This window comes from Dendrobates tinctorius, unplaced genomic scaffold (assembly GCF_039654945.1).
Source record: "Dendrobates tinctorius isolate UK_male_01 unplaced genomic scaffold, ASM3965494v1 ptg000127l, whole genome shotgun sequence".
Taxonomy (NCBI): Eukaryota; Metazoa; Chordata; class Amphibia; order Anura; family Dendrobatidae; genus Dendrobates; species Dendrobates tinctorius.
In genome coordinates, this window is record NW_027361795.1 from 19,955,800 (window position 1) to 19,978,246 (window position 22,447).

The 22,447-nt window shown below is 43.5% G+C and overlaps 1 protein-coding gene across 1 annotated transcript in view; it reads left to right on the forward strand.

Moving 5' to 3' along the window:
- The window catches only part of AATF (apoptosis antagonizing transcription factor), a 151,070-nt gene that overhangs the window by 57,073 nt on the left and 71,550 nt on the right, over positions 1-22,447 (forward strand). The window contains exons 5-6 of the mRNA XM_073542562.1: positions 20,884-20,998; positions 22,234-22,441. Of these exons, the coding sequence (XP_073398663.1) occupies positions 20,884-20,998; positions 22,234-22,441 (323 nt within the window). The remainder of the gene's footprint in view (positions 1-20,883; positions 20,999-22,233; positions 22,442-22,447) is intronic.

Here is a 22,447-nt window from a genome sequence, read left to right on the forward strand (position 1 = left end):
AAACGACCAGTTCTCATTTCAATGCCAGAACACACCCCCCCTGGATGTTTTTCTTACAAGCAAGAGATGATGTCTAGCAAACCTTGCAAACTGGCCACAGAAGGTAAATTACAGTACTTATTGTCAGCATTCTGCAGCCCAGATATGCACTGAGATTATGTGAAAAGCCCGGACAACCCCTTTAATGTATGCGTTTTTTATACATTTTTTGCATGGAAAAACGCTTAAAGAACGCGAAAAAAAGCTTGCGTGGGCACACAGCCTAAATCTTTAAAAATCAACAATAGAACAATTCTGACGCATTGTAGCCGCAAGTAGTGTTGTCATCCATAGTATGCCGTAAATACGTGGTAGGTAAAATGTATACTACATACAATCAATCGTGGTTTAGTTCTCCACATATAATACAAACGAGCGCTAAATAAATTCTCACTTAATATCTTTTTATAATTGATCGTATCCAATTTTTCCAGTTCTTGGGATAACCCCCTTTCATTTTTTTACCCTCTCACAACAGCTTTTTTTCCACCTGCTTTTCTCTCTGCATTCTTTTATATTTCACTAATATAGATCCATGAATTCCACAGCACTTTACAGACATTACCATCACAGTCTCCTTTGGGGACTAAACCATTTGCTTGGAGTGTGGCAGGAAACTGGAGTACCTGAAGGAATCCCACTTAAACACAGGGAGAACATACAAGCCCCTTGGTTCCGTCTGAGTCCCGGACCTCAGTAAGCCACGGTGTCGCCCATTCCTCCTGTGAATTCTGGCCCAAGTGTTCTTTCTCGCTCGCTGTGTGTGCATTCTGGTTCTTATGGCCTAGATCTTACCTAGGCCAGAAAACCGCTACTGTATACAATTATATGTTAATATCTTTTATAGCCTTGTTAAGTCAGACTACATGAGGTTTAAAGAGAGAGGTCCATCGGTCTCCATAATGAAAATCCACTGTTTATGTATATTAACATCTCGGCATATGCAACATTTCAGCCCCAAACACTTCCTTGTCAAGCAGTTTACTTGGTGCCAACAATCAATTATTTCTAAATAAAGTCACAATACATCACTTCCTATGTAATGCAGAAATATAAAGCTCCGGAGACCTCTAAATTGCCATTAGACCTTTGTGCAAAACTATCTAAATGATTGAGTCAGTTTGCATCAGGTATTCATGTGTTAATAAGCTGGACTTCTCAGAGGAATTAAGGTGCTTTTGCGCTTAAGGTCATGCGCACACGCTGCGGATTCACCTGTGGATTTTTCTCTGCGGATCCGCAGGTAACACCGCAGGTAAAATGACCTGCGGTTTTATCTGCAGATTGACCTGCGGTTTTCCCCTGCGGTTTGATACCTGGACAATGGAATAGGTGGCAAACCGCAGCGGAATCCGCAGAAAGAATTGAAATGTCAATTCTTTCTGCGGATTCAAAGCCGCAGCTTTTCCGCAGTGAAAAAACCGCAACATGTGCACTGCGGATTGTAAATCCCATAAACTTACGTTGTACTGTACACTGTCTGCAGAACTGCTGCGGATCCGCAGAGGCCAAATCCGCAGCAGAATCCGCAGCGTGTGCACATACCCTAGCCGATGCAGATCCTCACATGGTGGTGGAGCCCCCATCTGACCATATCATCTGATCACAGAAGTCCTAGCAGCCGATTTCCTGTCATCTGCTCCTCTCCAAAATCCTTCATCCAGACCAGTCAGTCCCTTTTATGCTACTTTCCCACCATGATTATTTGTTGTTTTTGATGTTGAGGCGTTTCTGCACCAATTGTCTCTCTGAAGAGACAATTTGCATATTTCCCAGAGGAGCATTGTGGCTTTAAGTCTCCTCATCTCGGCATGCTTAGCATGTCATTCTCAAGGAGAAATGATGCTTCTTGGATATCGATCAGACGCCTCTCACACAGCCAAACCAGAACTCACACTGTGCACTGACGAGGCACAGTACCCCGAAACACAGTGTCTGCAAATTGAGATTCTGGTGTTGGCTTTTATCCTAAGTCATTTAACAAGGCTTGTTAAAGGATCGACATTGACCTTTAGGATTTTTACTTCCAATAGGTGGCAATAAAGTTATAGTCCTCTTCCTCTCTGAAGAGACAATTTGCATCTGCAACAATTAAGTTACTTGTGTTTTTTATTGTGTTTTTGAGTGCTTTTTTTTTAACTTTCATTTTTATTGCTTTTTTGATGCTTCATTTCTTGACTTTTTATGTCGTGTTTTGAATAAAGCTTGCATTATTTTTAATACTTCCTGGTATTTGAACTTGACAAAACTTCACTGACAATCTTTTGTGAATTACATGCATTTTAGATGTTTTTCCAAAAACGCATGTGAATTTTTCCCTTCACCCATGACAGCACACCTGAGAGAGGGATCTGCCCCGCCAGGACAGGAACCTACTGAGATAAAAGGGGCGGCACCTCTCCCCCGCTTCAGTTGGGTTCCTGTCCTGGAAGGAATCCCACTGTCGGCGGTGCCTGTCATGGGCGAAGAAAAAAAAAAAAAAAGGGACCCAGGCCCGTCCCGGCGCGGGAAGAACAGGTGCCTTACCTGTAGCGCCGGCCGTCGGGTGCTGGAGGCACAGTCCCCGGGGTCCTCTGGGGCTCCGGGTTCGTGTGGGGGCGCAGGTGGGATCCCGGTGGCTCCTGGAAGCCCCCACCGCGCCGCCCTCCCCTCGCACGCGCCTGCATCTCGATCCCCGAGGCGTCTGACAGGGGAGAGACGCTGGCGTCTTCCGGCCGCTGATGTCAGCGGCGCAGAGGATTGTGGGTGCGCCGGCTGACGTCAGCAAAAGGCGACGGTGTCATGGCGCCGGGTGCGACGCCGGACGGCTTTCTGAAGCGGTCGGCCGGCGGTCGCAGGGGGGAGGGGAGGAGACACCCAACTGGACGGAGGCCACATTTAAACGAGGAGCAGCGGCAGGGCAGGCGGTGCAAGAATGGAGTCAGAGCAGGAGAGGTCCTTGTCTCTGCCTCCCTCATAGCCCTCCGGCCTCAAACATGGAAGCCGCTCGAGCAGCAGCCGCAGGTCGGGAGATTCCTCAAGGTCCAGAGAGCACAGGTCACATGCTCCGACGCAGCCTCCTAGTCCGGTACCCTTGATTACGGGTGGTGAGTGATGTTCGTGAATGCTAGTATTTGTTAATAGGGTTTCTCTGTTGTATGTTTGACCCCGTAGGAAAGGCCCAAAAAAGCGGGAAGTAAGAAGAATAATGGGGACTGTGCTATATGTAAAACGGCCCTAGCAAGAGACTGGCAGAAAGACCTATGCGCCAATTGCATTCAGCGGACCATGGCGGAGGAAGCGCCTAGTTTCGCAGCTAATCTGATATCGGCCATTAGGTCGGAAATGGAGGGTTCAATTAAGACCCTATTGAAAAGAGGGAGGAAAGGTAGAAAGAATCCCTAGTTCTCCCTCAAATTCCTCTTCGGCCTCGTCTCAAACAGAACAGGTGTCCTCCTCAGACGCCTCAGACAGTGACAAAGGGGGTAAGCCATGTTTCCCGGTAGAAGACACAGATGCTCTCCTAAAGGCCATTAGAACAATGATGGGCCTACAGGAAGAGAAAGCAGCTAAAATCCTAGAGGACGTAATGTTTGGCGGGCTCCAAGAGAGAAAAAAACGAAAAGATCCAAGCGCTTATTGAGAGAGAGTGGTGGAAACCCGAAAAATCAGGGGCTCTTCCCTCCACCTCTAAGAGACTATACCCCTTTGAGCACAAGGATGCGGAAATATGGGACAAGGTCCCAAAAATAGATGCAGCGGTATCCAGGTCTTCTAAGTAATCGGCCTTGCTCCTGGAAGATTCAGGGGTTCTTAGGGACCCGCTAGACAAGAAAGCGGATTCATATTTGAGGCATGTATGGGAAGAGACAGCGGGAGGATTTAAGCTGGCGATAGCAGGATCCTGCACGGCACGCTCCCTGATGATCTGGCTGCAGCAGTTAGAAGAGAAGCTAGCATCAAAGGTCACAAGAGAGAAGATGTTGGCAGATATGTATCTCTTGCATGGAGCAGCAGCTTTTTTGGCAGATACCTCGGCGGATTCTATGAGGTTGACGGCTAGGGCGGCAGGATTATCAAATGCTGCCAGATGTGCCCTATGGCTTAAAGGCTGTCCAGGTGACTTGCAGTCTAAAGCGAAACTTTGCTCCCTCCCCTGTGATGGTCGGTTCTTATTCGGGAAGAACTTAGACGATATCCTGGAAAAGGCAAGCAATAGGAAAAAAGGCTTCCCCAGGTTTCCAACAGAGCAGAGAAGACAGCTCTTTCGGAGGGGTGGAAGATTCAATAGGGGGCGTCCTCCGGCCGACAGAAGAAGATGGGAGGATAAAAGGAAAAAAGAGTCTGGATTTATGTTTGGTGGGGGTACCTCCACCTCCAAAAAATCACCACAATGACGCCAGTATTCCAGTAGGGGGGGGAGATTGGCACTCTTTTCCCAGGCCTGAGAAAAGATCTCCAATACCTGGATCCTAGGCGTCTTAAGATAAGGCCTGAGAATCCCCTTTGTTCACCAGCCAAAAGCCGTGTTTGTCGTTACCCCTATCAGAAAGGCGACCGAAGAACAGTTGGCCTTGGAAGCGGAGATCCTGAACCTGATAGACAAGCAGGTCCTTTACGAAGTCCCAGACACACAGAAGGCAAAGGGATTCTATTCACCCCTTTTAACCGGACCAATCGTTCAGGACAATTATAAACCTCAGAGGGCTCAATCGGTGGATAAGGAATCAGACCTTCAAGATGGAGTCGGTGACTACGGCCATAAAGCTGCTACATCAAGATTGTTTTATGACCGTAGTCGATCTGAAGGATGCATATTATCACATCCCTATCCGTCCAGATTACCAGAAGTACTTGAGGGTAGCGCTTTATATCCAAGGCGTACTGAGGCATTTCCAATTCAGAGCTCTTCCGTTTGGCATATCTATAGCCCCGAGGGTTTTCACCAAGGTCATAGCGGAGGTAACGGCCTTCCTCCGGATTCACGATACGGTCATAATACCCTACCTGGACGATTTCATCATAGTGGGCAGCTCCGAGGACCACTGTACGGCACAGTTGAGCTGGGTGACCGACACCTTACAAGAATTAGGGTGGATAATACATTTCTAAAAGTCAAAACTACAACCCCTAAAACAAAAGACCTTCCTGGGATTTATCCTGGACTCAGAGCAGCAGGCGTGTCTGCTTCCGGATACCAAAATAGAGGAGGTGCAGAACATGGCTTTGGCTGCCCGAAACCAACCTCAGATGATGTTGAGGAAGGCAATTCTCTGCTAGGTACCCTGATGTCCTGTATTCCGGCGGTCAGGTGGGCTCAATTTCACACCCGTCAACTCCAGTGGGAGATACTATCGGCACAAAGATCGCTAAGAGGGCGTTTAGAAGGAAAGCTGGAGCTTTCCTTAGAGACCAGAGACTCTCTCAACTGGTGGCTGGACAGTACAAACTTGGCCTCAGGAATACCTTGGGACAAACAGACGACAGACGTGATTCTAACAGATGCAAGCTCCTCGGGGTGGGGGGCACACCTAAGGGGTCATGTAGGCCAGGGTTCCTGGACGCCTCAAGAAATGGGGGCATCCTGTAACCTGAGAGAACTGTGGGCAGTAATAATAATAATAAATTTTATTTTTATAGCGCCGACATATTCCGCAGCACTTTACATTTCAGAGGGGATTTGTACAGACAATAGACATTACAGCATAACAATAATCACATACAGTAGATTATAACAAATACCAAGAGGAATGAGGGCCCTGCTCGCAAGCTTACAGTCTATGAGGAAAGAGGTAGACACGAAAGGTGGGTGGTAACAGTTGCCCTGATTGTATGGACCAGCCATAAAGTGTGTGACAGTACAGACACAGAGGGCTAATGGATGCATAAAGCATGTGGGAACATGATGCAGGAAATCTGGTTATGGTAAAACTTTTGGCTGTGCCACACAGGGATAGATTAGGTTAATGTGTTGAGGCGATAGGCCAGTCTGAATAAATGCAGTGAACAAAGCCCTAAGCCACTTTATTCCCCTACTCAGGGGTCCCAATGTCCGCATCATGTCGGACAACAAAGTAACGGTGACGTACATCAACCACCAAGGGGGGACAAGATCACACTCCCTAATGAAAGCAGCAGACGACATCCTTGGCAGAGCAGAGCAACACCTACACTCCTTAACAGCCTTACACATAAAAAAGGCAGAAAACATTTTCTGAGCCGCAATACTCTGAGGCAAGGAGAATGGGCTCTAAATTGGTCTGTTTTTCAAAAAATGACGCAGCTTTGGGGAAAACCAGTGATAGACCTCTTTGCCGACAAGCACAACAGGCAAACAGGTTTTGCTCACTAAACCCGAGGGAAAATCCATGGGCAGTGGACACATTGCACATTCAGTGGAACTTCAGGCTAGCCTATGCGTTCCCCCCAGTGGCTCTCATCCCAACAGTTGTCAAGAAGATCAGGAGCGATCAAGCCAGGGTGATTCGAATAGCCCCATTTTGACCAAAAAGGCCCTGGTTTGCTCTACTGCGGAGAATGTCCCTCTCCGATCCATGGGTTCTGCCAGAAATCCCGGACCTGCTAGCTCAAGGCCCAATATTCCACGCTCAAGTCAAAGGATTCCATCTGACGGCATGGAATTTGAAAGGTCGCTTTTAAGGGATAGAGGTTTCTCTCCCGGGTTGGTGGCCACCCTGCTTAAGAGTAGGAAACCGGTGATGACTAATATCTATGGCAGAACATGGAATAAATTCATACAGTTCCTAGGTAAGCCGTTAGAACAAGAACCCTCGATTAGTGCCATCTTGGAGTTTTTACAATCGGGGTTGCAACTGGGGTTAGCCGTAAATACGCTTAAAGTTCAGGTGTCTGCACTAGGGGCGCTCTATAACTGCAACTTGGCAGCAAATAGATGGATAGCCAGATTCATCAAATCCTGTCATAGGGCTAGACCTGTTCCAATACCCAGAATAGCCCCCTGGGATTTAAACATATCACTAAAGGCCCTTACAAAGGAACCATATGAGCCGTTACATCAGCTCCCCATAAAATTTCTGACCCTAAAAACGATCATTTTAGTGGCCCTTACATCGGCCCTTAGAATAATAATAATAATAATAATTTTTATTTATATAGCGCCAACATATTCCGCAGCACTTTACAATTAAGCGGGGACATGTACAGACAATAAATTCAATACAAGTTAAGACAATTCAAACAATGACATTAGGAGTGAGGTCCCTGCTCGCAAGCTTACAATCTACAAGGAAATGGGGGGACACAGTAGGTGAGAAATGCTTGTTAATTCAGGTCTGGCAATTATAATAGGGATTTTCATATAAAGCTGCATGATCCGGTCATCAGCCCGTGTGTTTAAGTGCAATAGACAAGTATCAAGTGCAGTTCAGTGGATCCACCCTATACACAAGTTTTTCAGGACAGGGTGGTACTAAGAACAGACCCCGCTTATCTGCCTAAGGTAGCATCAGATTTCCATCGGGGTCAGGAGATTATCCTCCCATCCTTCTGCGACAATCCAAAAAATTCAGGAGAGGAAAAATTCCATAGTTTGGACGTCAATAGAGCCCTGCTAGAATACATATCTGTCACTAGCCAGTGGAGGAGGTCCCAGTCCCTATTCGTAGCTTTTCAGGGTGTCAGGAAAGGCCATGGGGTTTCAAAAAGGGACTATTGCTAGATGGATTAGGGAAGCCATTAGTGTTTCCTACTCAGCTAGTGGTGTTCCGATTCCTGACGGCGTTGAGGCTCATTCCACCAGAGCCATGGCGACCTCCTGGGCTGAAAAGGCAGAGGTATCGATTGAACAGATTTGTAAGGCCGCTACCTGGGCCTCCCCTTCAACCTTCTTTAAGCACTATAGATTAAATCTATCCTCCTCCGCTGACTTAACCTTTGGTAGAAGGGTGCTGCAAGCGGTGGTCCCTCCCTAAGGTGTTTCGAAGTCTCCAAAAACCTCTCAGGTGTGCTGTCATGGGTGAAGGGAAAACCACCATGGTTACTTAACGGTAGCCGGTTATTCCGGAACCCATGACAGCACCCGTATATTCTCCCCCCCCCACCCCACCCTTTTTCACCGTATGGGTGTGTACGTTTAGTAGGGTGCTTTTGTGTGATGTGGTGTTGGATTAACATGTACTAACCGGGAAGTCCTCAATGCTCTGTAACCCAACTGAAGCGGGGGAGAGGTGCCGCCCCTTATATCTCAGTAGGTTCCTGTCCTGGCTGGGCGGATCCTTCTCTCAGGTGTGCTGTCATGGGTTCCGGAGAAACCGGCTACCGGTAAGTAACCATGGTGGTTTCAGCATATATTGCTAGACTATGGGAAAATCCTCACATAACACTCAGCATACTGCAGGACAAATTGACATGTTGTAGATTTGAAAAACGCACCAGAGGTCAGTTTATACAGAGTAAAAAAAAAAAAGCAGAGTGTGCATAAGATGTCTATAAATCACATCGACTGAAGCTGTAAGACACTGTGTTGTTGACGCAATAAAAGTACGGAGCGTTAAAAACAAATTTTGGTGCACAGCCTTAAGGTTTCTGGATGCATCCTACTCACTGGCAGACACACAGAAGAGGGCCCTTGTGCAAAAACAGTAAATGGTCTTCTTGAAGTTCAATGGCTCATCTATCTGTTTTCGAGGTTGAAATGGGCCCCCTTACCTCTTGGGCCCTTGTGCAGTTGCACCAATGATGTGTCTGCACCTGATGTAGCTTCAATAAGGTGTGGTGACTCAAATGCTGAATTTTGTTCCATAAATGGCGTGGTCTTCTTTTAGCTGCATTGTAATAACCAGATGTTATCTGATCTGGTCTATGTACAAGTAATATGGCCGTGAATATACATAGATGAATGTGTAGCCATTTCTAAAAACTGGCATGTAGAACCAGGAGTTGGCTTGTAACTGACTTATACTCTCTCTGTGTGTTGGAGAATGCCTTTATAAATGAGCCCCAGTTTTTTATGCTCATTTATATAGCATTGGCCCTCATCTACAGTAGGTCTAGGTTTCTGATCATATCCTCGCAGCTCTTAAGCTTCCTTGTCATTGCTGTCCATCTTAGCATTTTTTTTCTGTGCCCTTTTTTTTCTGTATCAGTTTATAGCATGTCCATTTTTATGTTTCTTATCTGTACACACAAAAAATATCACAAATTGTAATTCTGCAAAAAAAGTTAAATTAAAGGGTTTGTCTGGTCTAGAATGACATCTTACTGTCCTGTATGAGGAGTCACCAGTGTCTCTGCTGGAATCGGCGGTCAAGTTTGCGATTATGCGTACTCCCGGCCCAGACCTGTCTAGTGGGGCGCACGGTGCCTGCCCTGGGAGGATTCACAAGTCTGCAGTCACACATACTGACTGCAGACTTGTCATTCTAGACCGGACAACCTCTTTTAATATTTATTATGTGTAGCATCACAAATGAAAAGCAAAAGTGATCACTAACTTCAAATCAACATCATCTAGACTTTCTTACCCTGGAGCTGCAGGAGTTTCTGCCAAGCATTTTTCTGAACTCTCGAGTAGGCTCGAATGGTAAATGTAATGAATTCAGAAGGTCTAATAACGCACATTTGCTTGGAGTTGATATTTTCCTTGCTGTAGATTATGTTGGCACTATGTAAGGAGCATGATAAAAATAATCAAGCTTCTCAATTTACATAGTCTGACAACATTCAGCTGCTCCATGAACCAAACCTTACGTACGTTTTATTACATAGAATTAAGAGAACCATATATGTATCAAAAATAACATTTGAATGAGAGTTATCACAGTTTCTGCTCGTGTTCATAGAACTTCAGTCGTGCATGCAGCGAAGGGCAGCTAAACTATAATCCATCATGTCAACATCCCGAAATTCTGACAGCAATCTTCTTCATAAGAAAGACAGTATGCAAGGTATAAACTGCAATTAACTAGAAAGCCACATACAACCAATTCAGATGTGCTGCTAAAAGAAAATAAGAGGAAGAAGCAGCAAAACAAGTCGGCCACATTTTAGAGAAAGTAAAAGAAATTGGCCTCCTCGTTTTAAGTCAATTCTCCGAGCTGAAGAAAATTCATGGAAAAAAAGTCTGTTCTGTGACAAAACCGGGTGCGATGTTTAACAGCTTGGCCCTGTGTCTCATTAAAGGTCCATTGTTTAAGTGATTGTTTACACAGGCAGACGAAGGTAATCGATGCGCACTGAGCAATCTATAGTAGATCGCCCAGTGTACATAGGCTGTCAGAGGTCTCAGCAGTGCGAGTCCGTTTTACCACCGAGAGTGATAATCTTTTGTGCTGCACATAAGTTTCATCACATGAAAAAGCATTTTGCTCATTCATTGGTTGATTGGCACCAGTCATGAGCGCTTTTAACAACACGTGTTCACAATTATTATGTAAATGCAACTTAAAGGGGTACTCTTGAGTTGTCTTGTGAGCAGCTCAGAGCTATGCAGTCTTAGGCTATGTGCACATGTAGCGGAGCTCTCGCGGAAGTTACCGCGAGAATTCCGGATTCCATTCCACGGGAAGATCGCATTTTAAATTCCCGCGATTTTCCCGCGGAAAAACTAGCGTTTTGCAAGCGTAATTAGCTTGCAGAATACTAGCGCTTTCAAAGCGATCTGTAGCATCGCTTGGAGAACTGATTGACAGGTTGCCTATGCAGCATCAGTAGTAAAAGATAGGATGTTAAAAAATTAAAAATATTGTTATTCTTACCTTCCGGTATGTTACGAGTTAACTTATCTCGTGGAATGTAACTGCTGCACATCCTCTTTCAGGGTCTGCAGGCCAAGCTCTATGGAAACCAGCTTTACACTATGAGCGATAAAAGATGTTACTGCAAGAAAATGCCGGCTATATGAAAATAAGTTTGCAATTTACTTTTTCTAATTAGTTCAAGCAATTTAGGAATTTTAGAATACCCCTTGAACTTTGGAGATAAGCCTGCTGCAAGAGATTGTTCTGATAAGCATAACAATCAAATGACACAAGTGCTGACCCTATCACTGCCTGCCTCTGTACTCCAAATTAGTAGGTCCTGCTACCATGCAGCTGTAGTCAGACAAATATACTTTGGGGGGCAGGGGGGGGGACATAGAGTTTGTAAACCACCTACGTGCAAACTTTGTTTACAGGAATGAAGCCATATCTCCTAAAAACGGGATTTGCAAAGTGTCATAACTTTCCATGCTGATCCAAATGATAAAAATAAATGAACATTTGTCACAATAGCCCTTTCCTGCATAAAACTTTCCCACTGTTTCTGCAGGGAGCGTGGACCTTGTTGTCTTGTAGGTCAGTGATCATGCACAGTGCAGCCAGATGAGATGAATGCGTGGCTAAATGACATGCACCCGCTCTCATTTGTGGAACATTTATATATATTTGCTTCATTTCTATTCATTTAAGCTTCCATGTCCCATGCTCTCCTACCATTTTATGTATTTTAAGGAATATAAAGGCCTAAATGTTAAAAGCTTATTGTTATTCAGAGTTTATAATCTCCGTCGTGCTTTAATAATTTTTTTCTTATGCCTGGATTGGCCGCAACTTGCACAATAATCACTCTCCCAGCTTTGTAATCAATGCCCATAGTAATAGGATTCCTCTGGCCACTGGCAATTAATAAATTTGTGTCTTTTCTTTAAAAAAAAAAAAAAAAACTAGCAAAGTCGGATCTGAAATACGACTGACTGGCTTTCCTCATTTGCATATTTATTGCAGTGGAAAAATTCTTCCCGAATGATTGATGTCAGCCCTGCCTCTTGAATTCCAAGCAGCACATTATTATGAAATGAAAAATGCCGGCCCTAGAGTTGATTAAAGTTGAAGACGGTGGAATCTGTGTTTTTTAAGATTGTGGGAGAATTAAAGGCATATTTTAATGGATGTTGACAAGAAGAGAGCCAACAAAAGCAAAGCTCCGGATTTGCCGGCAAAGATTTAATCAGCTGTTTCTTGGGGGATTAATTGCCGGGGATGACCAGTGCAATTGGTAGTCTTTGTGGAGGTAAATGATTATTGTTCTTGAGATAAGAATAGACATCGGAAGCGCAGCGAGACAGGCCTTTTGTGCTGGATAAAAATATATCCGTGAAAAGATGCCGGGACCCTTCATTGCAGTGACCTACTTCTAAAATTCAGTCCCATCCCAAACGGATCCAACTCTGCTCACGTATGCAGGCACTGTATACAGAAACCTAGAAATGGCTGAGATTCTGCTTTTGCTAGCCCTTCACCACCTCAGAATATAGAGGCATAAATATTAAAGGATCGTCTCGATTCCCAAGCGCTTCTTCCTGCCTAAGGCTGTGTTCACATGTTGCGTTTTTGCTGCGTTTTTAAATTGCATTGTACAGTACCTCCAAAAGGCGATGTTTCAGAAATCTCATGCACACATTGTTTTTTTTCCTGACTGTATTGGAAAACTGCTTTGCTTTTGAAAACTGAAGCAGGTCACTTCTTTCAGCGTTTCTCACCCATAGAAAACAGTAAGTAAGTGCAAAAATGCAGGTATCAGCTTTTGGTGCAGAAAGCTCAGGACACGTCATCATGTGTTTTTTAGGGGGCACTAAACTTTATAAGCACGCACAAGAGACAAATGTACCTGATTAAAACTCAGCAAAACCTGCTTTTTATAAGCAACTTCTTTACTGCCAAGAGAGCAGGTTTTGCCTGCAGAGAAAAAACTGCAACATGTGAACATAGCCTTAGAGGGTCTATGAGCATAGCCTGGTGAGTGACCGTCAGCTGTGCCCAGCTGCATGATCTCCAGCCTCATTCAGATTTCTGTGATTTTTCTTGAACATAGAATTAAAGAATGGAGGCAGCACACCAATTAGATTTATTGAAAAAATTGTGATTTAATAGCCCATAGCGGCAGAGACATTTCAGTTCAAAAAGTGAGAACCTTTCCCAAGAATTTTCTTGTATATAAAAACAGACCGTTGTTCATCAGTGTTTTGGATCCGAGTTTTGATCATTGTGTTAGTTTTAATGTTCACAGAGCCGTCTGTAGGCTTGTATGGGCAATTGTAATCCATGACTTGGATCAAAAACAGACATGACAATAACGCGGGCATGTGAACAAGCCATATATTCTAATAGGTCATGAAAAGACACCGAACATGTTTGTGCCTCCTGGATGTTTGAATGAAGCCTAAAACGTTTGTCCATTACTTGACAACACCGTCTTAACTGCAAAGTGGCAATATTAACCCCTTACTGCCAGCTCACGCAATAGTATGTCAGCTGGCAGTTTCCCGCGCTTAGAGATGGGCTCCAGCGGTGAGCCTGCATCAAAGCCGGGACATGTCGGCGCTCATAGCAATGCTGGCATTCTACTACATAGAGGCGATCTGAGTATCGCCTCTGTGTAGCAGAGCCGATCAAGCTATGGCAGGTTCTAGTTTCCCATATTGAAGCATGCTAAAAAAAAAAAAAAAAAAAATGTTTTTAAAATATGAAAAAGATTTAAATAAAGTATAATAGTTTAAATTACCCCCCTTTCGCCTCATTCAAAATGAAACAATAAAAATAAAATCAAACCTACACATATTTGATATCGCCGCGTTCAGAATCGCCTGTTCTATAAATAAAAAAAAAACGATTAACCTGATCGCTAAACAGCGTAGCGAGGAAAAAATCAAAACCTCAGGATTGGTCTAGGAAAATTGCGCAATTTTTTTTTTTAAAACAAACTTTGGAATTTTTTTCTCCACTTAGATAAAAAAAAAAAGAACCTAGACATGTTTGGTGTCAATGAACTCGTAATGACCTGAAGAATCATAATGACAGGTCAGTTTTAGTATTTAGTGAACCTAGCAAAAAAGCCAAACAAAAAAACAAGTGTGGGATTGTACATTTTTTGCAATTTCACCGCACTTGGATTTTTTTTCCCGTTTTCTCTTACACGACATGGTAAAACCAATGGTATCGTTCAAAAGTACAACTCGTCCCACAAAAAATAAGCCCTCAAATGGCCATATTACCGGAAAAATAAAAAAGTTATGAGTCTGGAAAGAAGGGGAGCGAAAAACACTCTTGTCATTAAGGGGTTAAAACATATATTTACCTCCCAGAATGGTGCAACTCCTCAAATGTTTCTTCTGGTGGTCACCTGACATTGTCATATTACTGCTGCTGCCATTTGGCACCTGCTGATTTTCACTATGCTCTGAGTGGACGTGCGCTCAGCACCATGGTGACAATCTGGAATGTCTGGTCTTTAAAGGGTTATTATCAAGTTGTCCCTTGAGCGGCTCACAACTCTGTAGTCTTCTCACTTCCTCATTTCTGGTGGGTGGGCATTCCCCTGTGAGTGACAGTTCTGATAATAGCTGTAGTATTAGTGTAAAGGTACTGTCACACTTAGCGATGTACCAGCGATCCCGACCAGCGATATGACGCGGTCAGGATCGCTGGTGCATCGCTAGGTGGTCGCTAGTGAGCTGCCACTCGGGCAGATCTCACTAGCGACATCGCTGGGGAAGGGGGTCGCTACTTACCTGTCAGACGAAGCAATCCTGCGTCCTCCCGCCCGGCTCCACGCGTCGCTCGTCGTCGCCGCAGGAAGCTGACGACGAGAAACAGTCCTGAACGTTCTCGTGCGATCAGCGATAACCAGCGGGGGAGCCGGTCGTAGGTAAGTATCAGACACAGCGATATCGCTAGCAATATCGCTATAACGTCACTAGTTATAGCGATATTGCTAGCGATATCTCTTAGTGTGACATGCCCTTAAGACCGTAGAATGCGGGCGAGTGCTATGCGAGAAAACATCGCATAACACTCAGACCAGTGTTAATCTATGGGTCAGCTCACATCACCGGATTTTTTCCTCAGGCGTATTCGATGTGCGTGTAAAATCGCAGCATGCTGCTATTGTACGCGTATATCGTCCGAAACTCGCCAGTGCAAGCCTATGGTTGCGATAAAAACCCGGACGTCACACAGACCATCCGTGTAGCTTGCGACAAATACGCACACATTTTCTTCATTTCACCCCATTAAACTTTTTAATTCAATGGTGAAAATCAGTGAGAAATGTAAAGCCATACGGACACATGGGTGGGAGAAAATCACATTATAAACGCATTACACATGGATAAACTTACAGAGAACACTTGTGCGACTTTCGTCAGGGAGAATCGGACTGATTTTCCATACGTTTAGTGTGACGCCAGCCTAACTGTAAAGCTCAGTGCAAGTTCTGCTGTAACACATTCAGTCATTACTATCTGTTCTCCAGTGTACACTGCTATCACTCTATTAGCATATAGAGATAACAATGCATTTAAACAACCTCAAGGCTCAGTAAAGTGAGTGCCATAATGCTGGGTCTTGGGGGGATTGATTGTCCAGGACTGGTAAGAACAGCTTATCTGGAGTCGACGGAGGGTTAAGGAGATGAACTCCTTATTGCAGTATAGAAATCAATAGGCGGTAGAGAACTAAATTGTATAATGGGAGTTAACGCCTATCCTGAAATGGAGCTTCTGCACACTCTCAGCCAGGGACCAGACAGGCACCTGAGGCACAGTTCTGTGGAAACCAGCTGTACATTATGAAAGATAAAAGCTCTCATTGCAAACTTATTTTATTTCTAGTTAACTAAAGCAATGTAATAACTTGAGAATATCCCTTTAATAGAAAGTTTTGTGTTGGATGTAAAAAAAAAAATCGTTGGCATAGTTGGCTTATCAGAAAGTGAAGTGGTCCTTTTGCTACCATTCATCATCATGACACCACTGTTGTTGTTGATAATAATTTTAGGTGTAGCAGACAGACCGTTTTAAACATGTGTATCAATAGTCTAAGTAGCAATGAGGTGATTTATTATTTTTTAATACTGAGATCAGAAGCAGAGTGTTATACTTCGTAGGCAGCTAGGAAAAGGTCTTGTTTTAAAAGGGTTTTCCAGTTTCGAAAAAAAATCCTGTACTGCAGTGGTTTTAAAAGAAACTTGCCCTCCCCAGGTCCAATGCAAGTTCTCTGGAGTTGCTTTCAGCATAGTTTTTCTGCAGTGCTGGCGTCTCGACATATTTTCTGCCAATCTGTGAGATCCACATCTCGTTCCGTCAACTCTGGCAGAGCCTCTGAGCTCCGCTATTGACTGCAGTGCTGTCAATGTGACTTCACCGCTGCAGACAATAACAGATCCTGCTGGCAGCCAAGGGAGTAGGGTATCCTAATACTTGAAAACTCCATTAGCCGTGGGCATTGTACTTCTATTACATACCTGAATAGGTTGAAAATTCATGGTTTTGAAACGCATTATCTTGCGCAGGAAACCTAAAGCTTGTGTTTTCAACCACTTAAAGGGGTTGTCCACTACTAGGGCAACCCGATCTTGATCCAAATGTTTGGACCCCATAAAAAAAAGCCTATACTCTCCTCCGGGGCCGTTCCAGCGATGACGGCACTTTGTCTCGGGGAGCCGGTGTTATTGAGACACCAGCACTCTATCAGCACTTGCGTCACTGTCCCTGCCTTGGGACAAACTGAGCATGAAGAGGATATCCAGACTGCAGCTGATCTTGGACATCCTCTTCCTGCTCAATTCGACAGGAGGGGGGACAGTGAGGCCAAGTGAGGGGTATGAGAAGTTGTCCAAGTAGTGGACAACTTGTTTGAGAGCCAATAAAACCACAATCATTCTACTCATATGGCACATGTTTACTCTCCATTAGGCTAAGTGCACACGTACCGGAACTCTTGCGGAAATTACCGCGAGAATTCCGGAATTCCAGTCCGCGGGAAAATCGCATTTTAAATTCCCGCGATTTTCCCGCGGAAAAACTAGCATTTTGCAAGCGTATTTAGCTTGCAAAATGCTAGCGTTTTCCAAGCGATCTGTAGCATCGCTTGGAGAACTGATTGACAGGTTGGTCACACTCGTCAAACATAGTGTTTGACGAGTGTGACCAACTTTTTACTACTGAGGCTGCCTATGCGGCATCAGTAGTAAAAGATAGAATGTAAAAAAAAAAAAAAAAAAATAGTGTTATTCTCACCCTCCGACGTCCCGCGCATCCGTTCCCAGTAATCCTTTGCGAAAATGCCCGCGATGACGTCAGTTCTCGCGGGATCGCGACGTCTCGCGGTAATTCTCGATGACGTCGCGCGAATGACCGCGAGACTTCGCGATCCCGCGAGAAGGGACGTCATCGCGAGCATTTTCGCAAAGGATTACTGGGAACGGATGCGCGGGACGTCGGAGGGTGAGAATAACACTTTTTTATTTTTAAATTCTATTTTTTACAGGGATATGGTACCCAAAGCCCGGAGGACAGTCTCCTCTCCTCCGGACCATGGGTACCATCCGCAATTGTTCTGCTTACTTTCCGCATGGTGTGCACAGCCACATGCGGGAAATAAGCGGAACAATGCATTCCTATGGGTGCGGGATCGCCGCGATTCCGCAAATTAATGAGCATGCTGCGTTTTTTACCGCAAAGCGATTCCGCCGCGGTAAAAACCGCAGCATTAGCACAGCATTGCGGAATCCCATAGGAATGCTTATTTTTCGCGTTTTCGCAGCAAAATCGCGCGGTTAAAACCGCCGCGGAAACGCGAAAAAAACGCCACGTGTGAACTCAGCCTTACTAGACGCGGAACAATTGCCTCTGTGCATTTTCGTTACAATTAGTTATTTTCCTGAACTGGAAATAAAACGGTGTATGTATTCATAAAAAAAATCAGTCTGAAAATGGCGTCGGCCACTCCTGCAAAGTAGCAGCCATTCGCAATCCGGTAGCTGCTACTGCGCAGGTGCTGGTGGCACCATCTTGTAGGAGGAAAGTTTGTGGTTTTTTTTTTTTTGCAAGATTGCGCCGCCTGCGCAGTAGCAGCTAACGGCGATCGCTGCTACTATGCAGGCGACGGCGGCCTTATGTGGTTTCTCAGCATATTCTCTAGTTTTGGCCAAGTGTCAATCAAATAGCAGCCCCCAGTGCTTACAACATGAGACGTCGTCTTCGCTTCCGGTCATGTGCAGTGTGCCTCTGAAGCTAGGAAATGTACACCCAGCTCCAGAAGCTCAATGATGCTGCCAATCGAACAGACGCGAGATTTGCAGGGAGCTATCATGAGCATGTCATGATAACCATAGGGGCGTGATAACATGCAAAGAGCTGACTAGACAGGGGGAAACTAATGCCCCATCGACTAGTCAAAGGTCTAAATAACATAAGAAAAATGGAACTTACAAATCCTTTTTTTTGAACATGGGTGTAACTGAATAACGTTATACATGGCTGATTAGGCAGGGAATTTAGTCATGTGAATGTTGCTGGGTTGAAGGGAACAGGGGGCCTGACAGGTTCCCTTTAACTGAGGTCAAGGAGTGGATGAGAAGTTTGGTAATGTTTTCTCTTGTGTTCCTATATAATATGAAGGCAGCCTTTCATTTGTTTTGCTCTGTTTTGTGACCAGGGCTGTGGAGTCGGTAAGCCACAGTTGCGACTCCGACTCCTGGATTTACTCCGGCTCCGACTCCGACTCCTTCATAAATGGCCAATTCATAACAACAAATTTACTGTTGTAAAATATTAAACATCGTGCTTATTCAGTTTCTCACCATCATATAAGTAATCAGACCACTTAGAGCAAAAACTACATTTATTAGAATACAATTAGAATATAGCAAATAACTTTTATAAACTTTTAGCTGCCAAAAGAATGTTATTTTGTAATAGTAGCTCCTCTCTCCGTTTCATTGATGTAGCAATGCCACTTGCAATTAACCCTCCTCTTTGGGACAGGCGAAACATCAGGTTCTTCCACTCCTTTAAGAAAATACCTGGAGTTAAGTCCTCTGCTTGTAATTTTTTAGTCACTGTAAATGGGTGCTCTAGCAATTTTTCCAGCTCAGTCACCTGATTCCACTGACTTTCATTTAGCATCAGTTGAGGGTTAGCCATGTCTACAAGAAAGGTTTTCAGTTCAACCAAGCGCTGAATCATTAAGTAAGTACTGCCCCATCGTGTGGCTTGATCAATAATTGCCCCTTTTCCAGCACGTCTCTTCAAAACTGAGTCAACTTTAGGGGTTCTGGCAACAGTAGCCAATTTTCTCACCTTGCCAATCAATGCAGCAGCATGTCCTTCTTGCAGACTGTCTCTTATAGCCAGCTGTAGCGTATGCACAACACAGCGCATGTGATGAATGAAAGAACATATTGACACAGTTTCAACAAGATCATCTAAACTATCATGTTGCTGTTTATCTGAAGCAACTTCAGTTTGCTCCTCAGTTACAATACTGTGTTCCTCTATTTCAAACATTTCTGTGTCTGTGGACCCAGAATGTTCTTCTAGCTGCTGGTCACCATCATTACTCTCATTCATTAGCTTAATAGTACTTATCATATTTGAAGCATTGTCAGTTACGACAGAAAGAACTTGCTCTTTTTTAAGTTCATAATCTTGCAGAACCTTTTCCACCAAGACCTGGAGAAACTCACTGGTGTGATGAGCTTTGGTGTCTTTTACTGCCAATGTCTTGGTAACTATTTCATTTTTGTCACAAACAAATCGGACATTGATGGCAAAATAGTTCACTCTGTGACGTGTGCAGGCATCCATTTTAAGAAACAGAAAGCGTCCCTTGAGAGTTTTTTTAAGTTCTTCCTTTTGTTTAAAAGCTTCTTCGATTACTAATTTTCTAATACTCTCTCTCTCCAGAGAAACACCAAGTTTGTGGGCCATTTCCCCATTCAGACACATAAAAGCTGGTCGTGAAAATAATGAAATAGGCACACTATCCTTTACAACAAGCTCTATGATCTGTTTTTTAAATGTATCTACTGTCATTGTCACAGTAACTTTGTCACTGACAAAATATCTTGCAACTGATGGCTGCAAAGTTCTCTGCTCCTTTGTTTGTCTGGAAGAGCTGGGCACTGGTTCATTGGTTTGGATGCAGTCTTTCTCATCCACTGCTTTCAGTACTTCTGGATGAAAGCGCTGTAAATGTCTCGTTAAATTAGAAGCTCTGGTAGGAGCATTTTTATCTTTGCCTGAATATGCACTCATCTTGGCTTCACAGCATTTGTTTTCGTCTGGATCATTTGTCATACACTGACAGACATAATGTTTTCTATCTTGAGTGATGGTGAAATGTTCAAATACAGCTGATTTAATGTGATGCTTCTTTGACATTCTCAGGTTTTTAATTCTGCATTCACAATCCAAATGACAATTGTTTTTCCTAAAAACAATTGTACAAAATTATTGCCAGGTCGTACAACTGATATAGTGGTCAGTAATACTGTTATTATTCCTCATGTACTCACAGTTAACTGATGCAAAGTTTGTTGAAAGGATAATACTTCTTACAGTCTTCCTCTTCTGAGTAGCAGGCAGCTGTGAGATGCTTGGAAGACGCACACCTAGTATGATCTAGTCTAGAGGATGAGCTTTACTACTAAGAATTTGCAACACATTTTCACTTTCAGTTTCATACATTGTAAGTAGGGGGTTTGGGGCAGCATGAGGTTAACCAAGTATAAGATTAGATAAGGGCAATGGAGAACAGTGACACACAAGAAGTAAGAAATGTCTCTTATCTCCAGCAGAACTGCTTATCACTGTTGTTCATAGTTTGATAGAACATATATATTTGAGTAACATTTATAAAATTCATATGAAAGTTAAATTATGAATTATTAATACATTTTTTTTAAAGCTGGAGTCGGTACATTTCTACTGACTCCGACTCCAACCAAAACTAACTCCGACTCCACGACTCCGACTCCACAGCCCTGTTTGTGACACACATCTTTTTTAGAAGTTTCAGCTAGTATTTGTGTTTTTACATATTTTGGTGTTTTTATTGTTTTTAGGCTACAAAGCTCTGAAGGAATTAATGAGATCTCTGGTCCAGTTGCAGGATGAACTTCTTTTCCAGTTTCCAGAATCTCGCAACCTCATAAATGGAAAGTCATGCAAAGCAGATAGGTATAGAAAGCTTTCTCATTGTGTGAAGTGTTCATTTTCTGAATTTTAGACATTTTGTGACAAAATATTGTATCCATTATGTGAAAACATGACAAAAGAGGCTGGGGCTCATAGGAGAATGTGATTTTTTTGTCTACATTGTAACACGGCTGTATTACAAAATATAGGACTATCGATCAGATGCTGGCTGGTTCAAGTCCCCTAATAAAAATGTGACACAAGTCCTCGCACAGCTCAATCAATGGAAAAATGAAAATGGTGACACAAACAGAAAAAAAAATTGTTTTTAACATATTTCAGAAATTTTTTTTCACCACTAAAATAATTAAAAAAAAAAGTTTGGTATCACCATAATCATATTGACCTGGGTATTTTTACCATACAATGAACACCATAAAAATAAAACCCCCAAATCTGTGCAGGATTGCATTATTTTTTCACCATTTTATCCCACAAATTTCTTTCCGGTTTTACAGCACATTGTAGAGTAAAGTGAATGGTGTCATTCAAAACTAAAACTCATCCCATATTAAAAGAAGAAAAAAAAAAAAAGTCCTCATCCGGGTATGAAAAAGCTATGACTCTTGGAAGGAGGAAAGAAAAAAATGAAAAATGCAAAAGTGAAATTTTGCTGCAAAATCAAGGGGTTAATGCAGAGATTTACATATATTCATAAAGAGCATCATTGCTGCCACCAACAGCTCCCTGGAGAGTAAATTTCTCTACAACCTGAATTTATTTTATACCTATCGTGCTGCCAATATTGATTATTTTGCCAAGTTCTGCTTGTTTTTTTTTTCTACATTTTTATACTAGCAAAAGACTGTGCCCTTTAAAATAAAGGCTGACATCCCTTCACTGGTGACTGGCTGCTGTAATGGGGAGAGATGCATTTTTTGTGCAATTTGTAGATATTAAATGCAGTTTTGTTCAGCTATGTATGCGTTTCATTTTCTGTGTGTGCAGGATTCTAAAGGCTGTCCAAAAGGGCCTACCTGCCCACCTAGGGAGATTGCCACTGTGAGCTACAGCCTGGAGCACACTACCCCATAGCTAGCCAACTGCAGCCCACCTCCCAAATGTTTCCCTAGTTTTTTGAATAAGCAAGTAATTTACCAATCTCTAAAACATGAGCCAATTTCAGAATTTGACAAGTTTCTATCGTAGCTCCATGATTCTAAACGTTCAAATGAAAAAGCATAATGTGATGTATCCCTATAATTTATCCACTTCAGTGATGAAGAAATCCCAAGTGATGACGATGATGAGATGGGAAAGGAAGATTTGGAAATGGAAAAAAATGCCCGCCCTCCCAAGCGAAAGTTGGAAGTTAAAGATTACCCAGAATTCATGGCAAAACGCTTTGCAGACTTTCAAGCATACCGAAATAACACATTACAGAAATGGCATGACAAGACGAAGCTCAGTGGCAAAATAAACAAGGTAAAC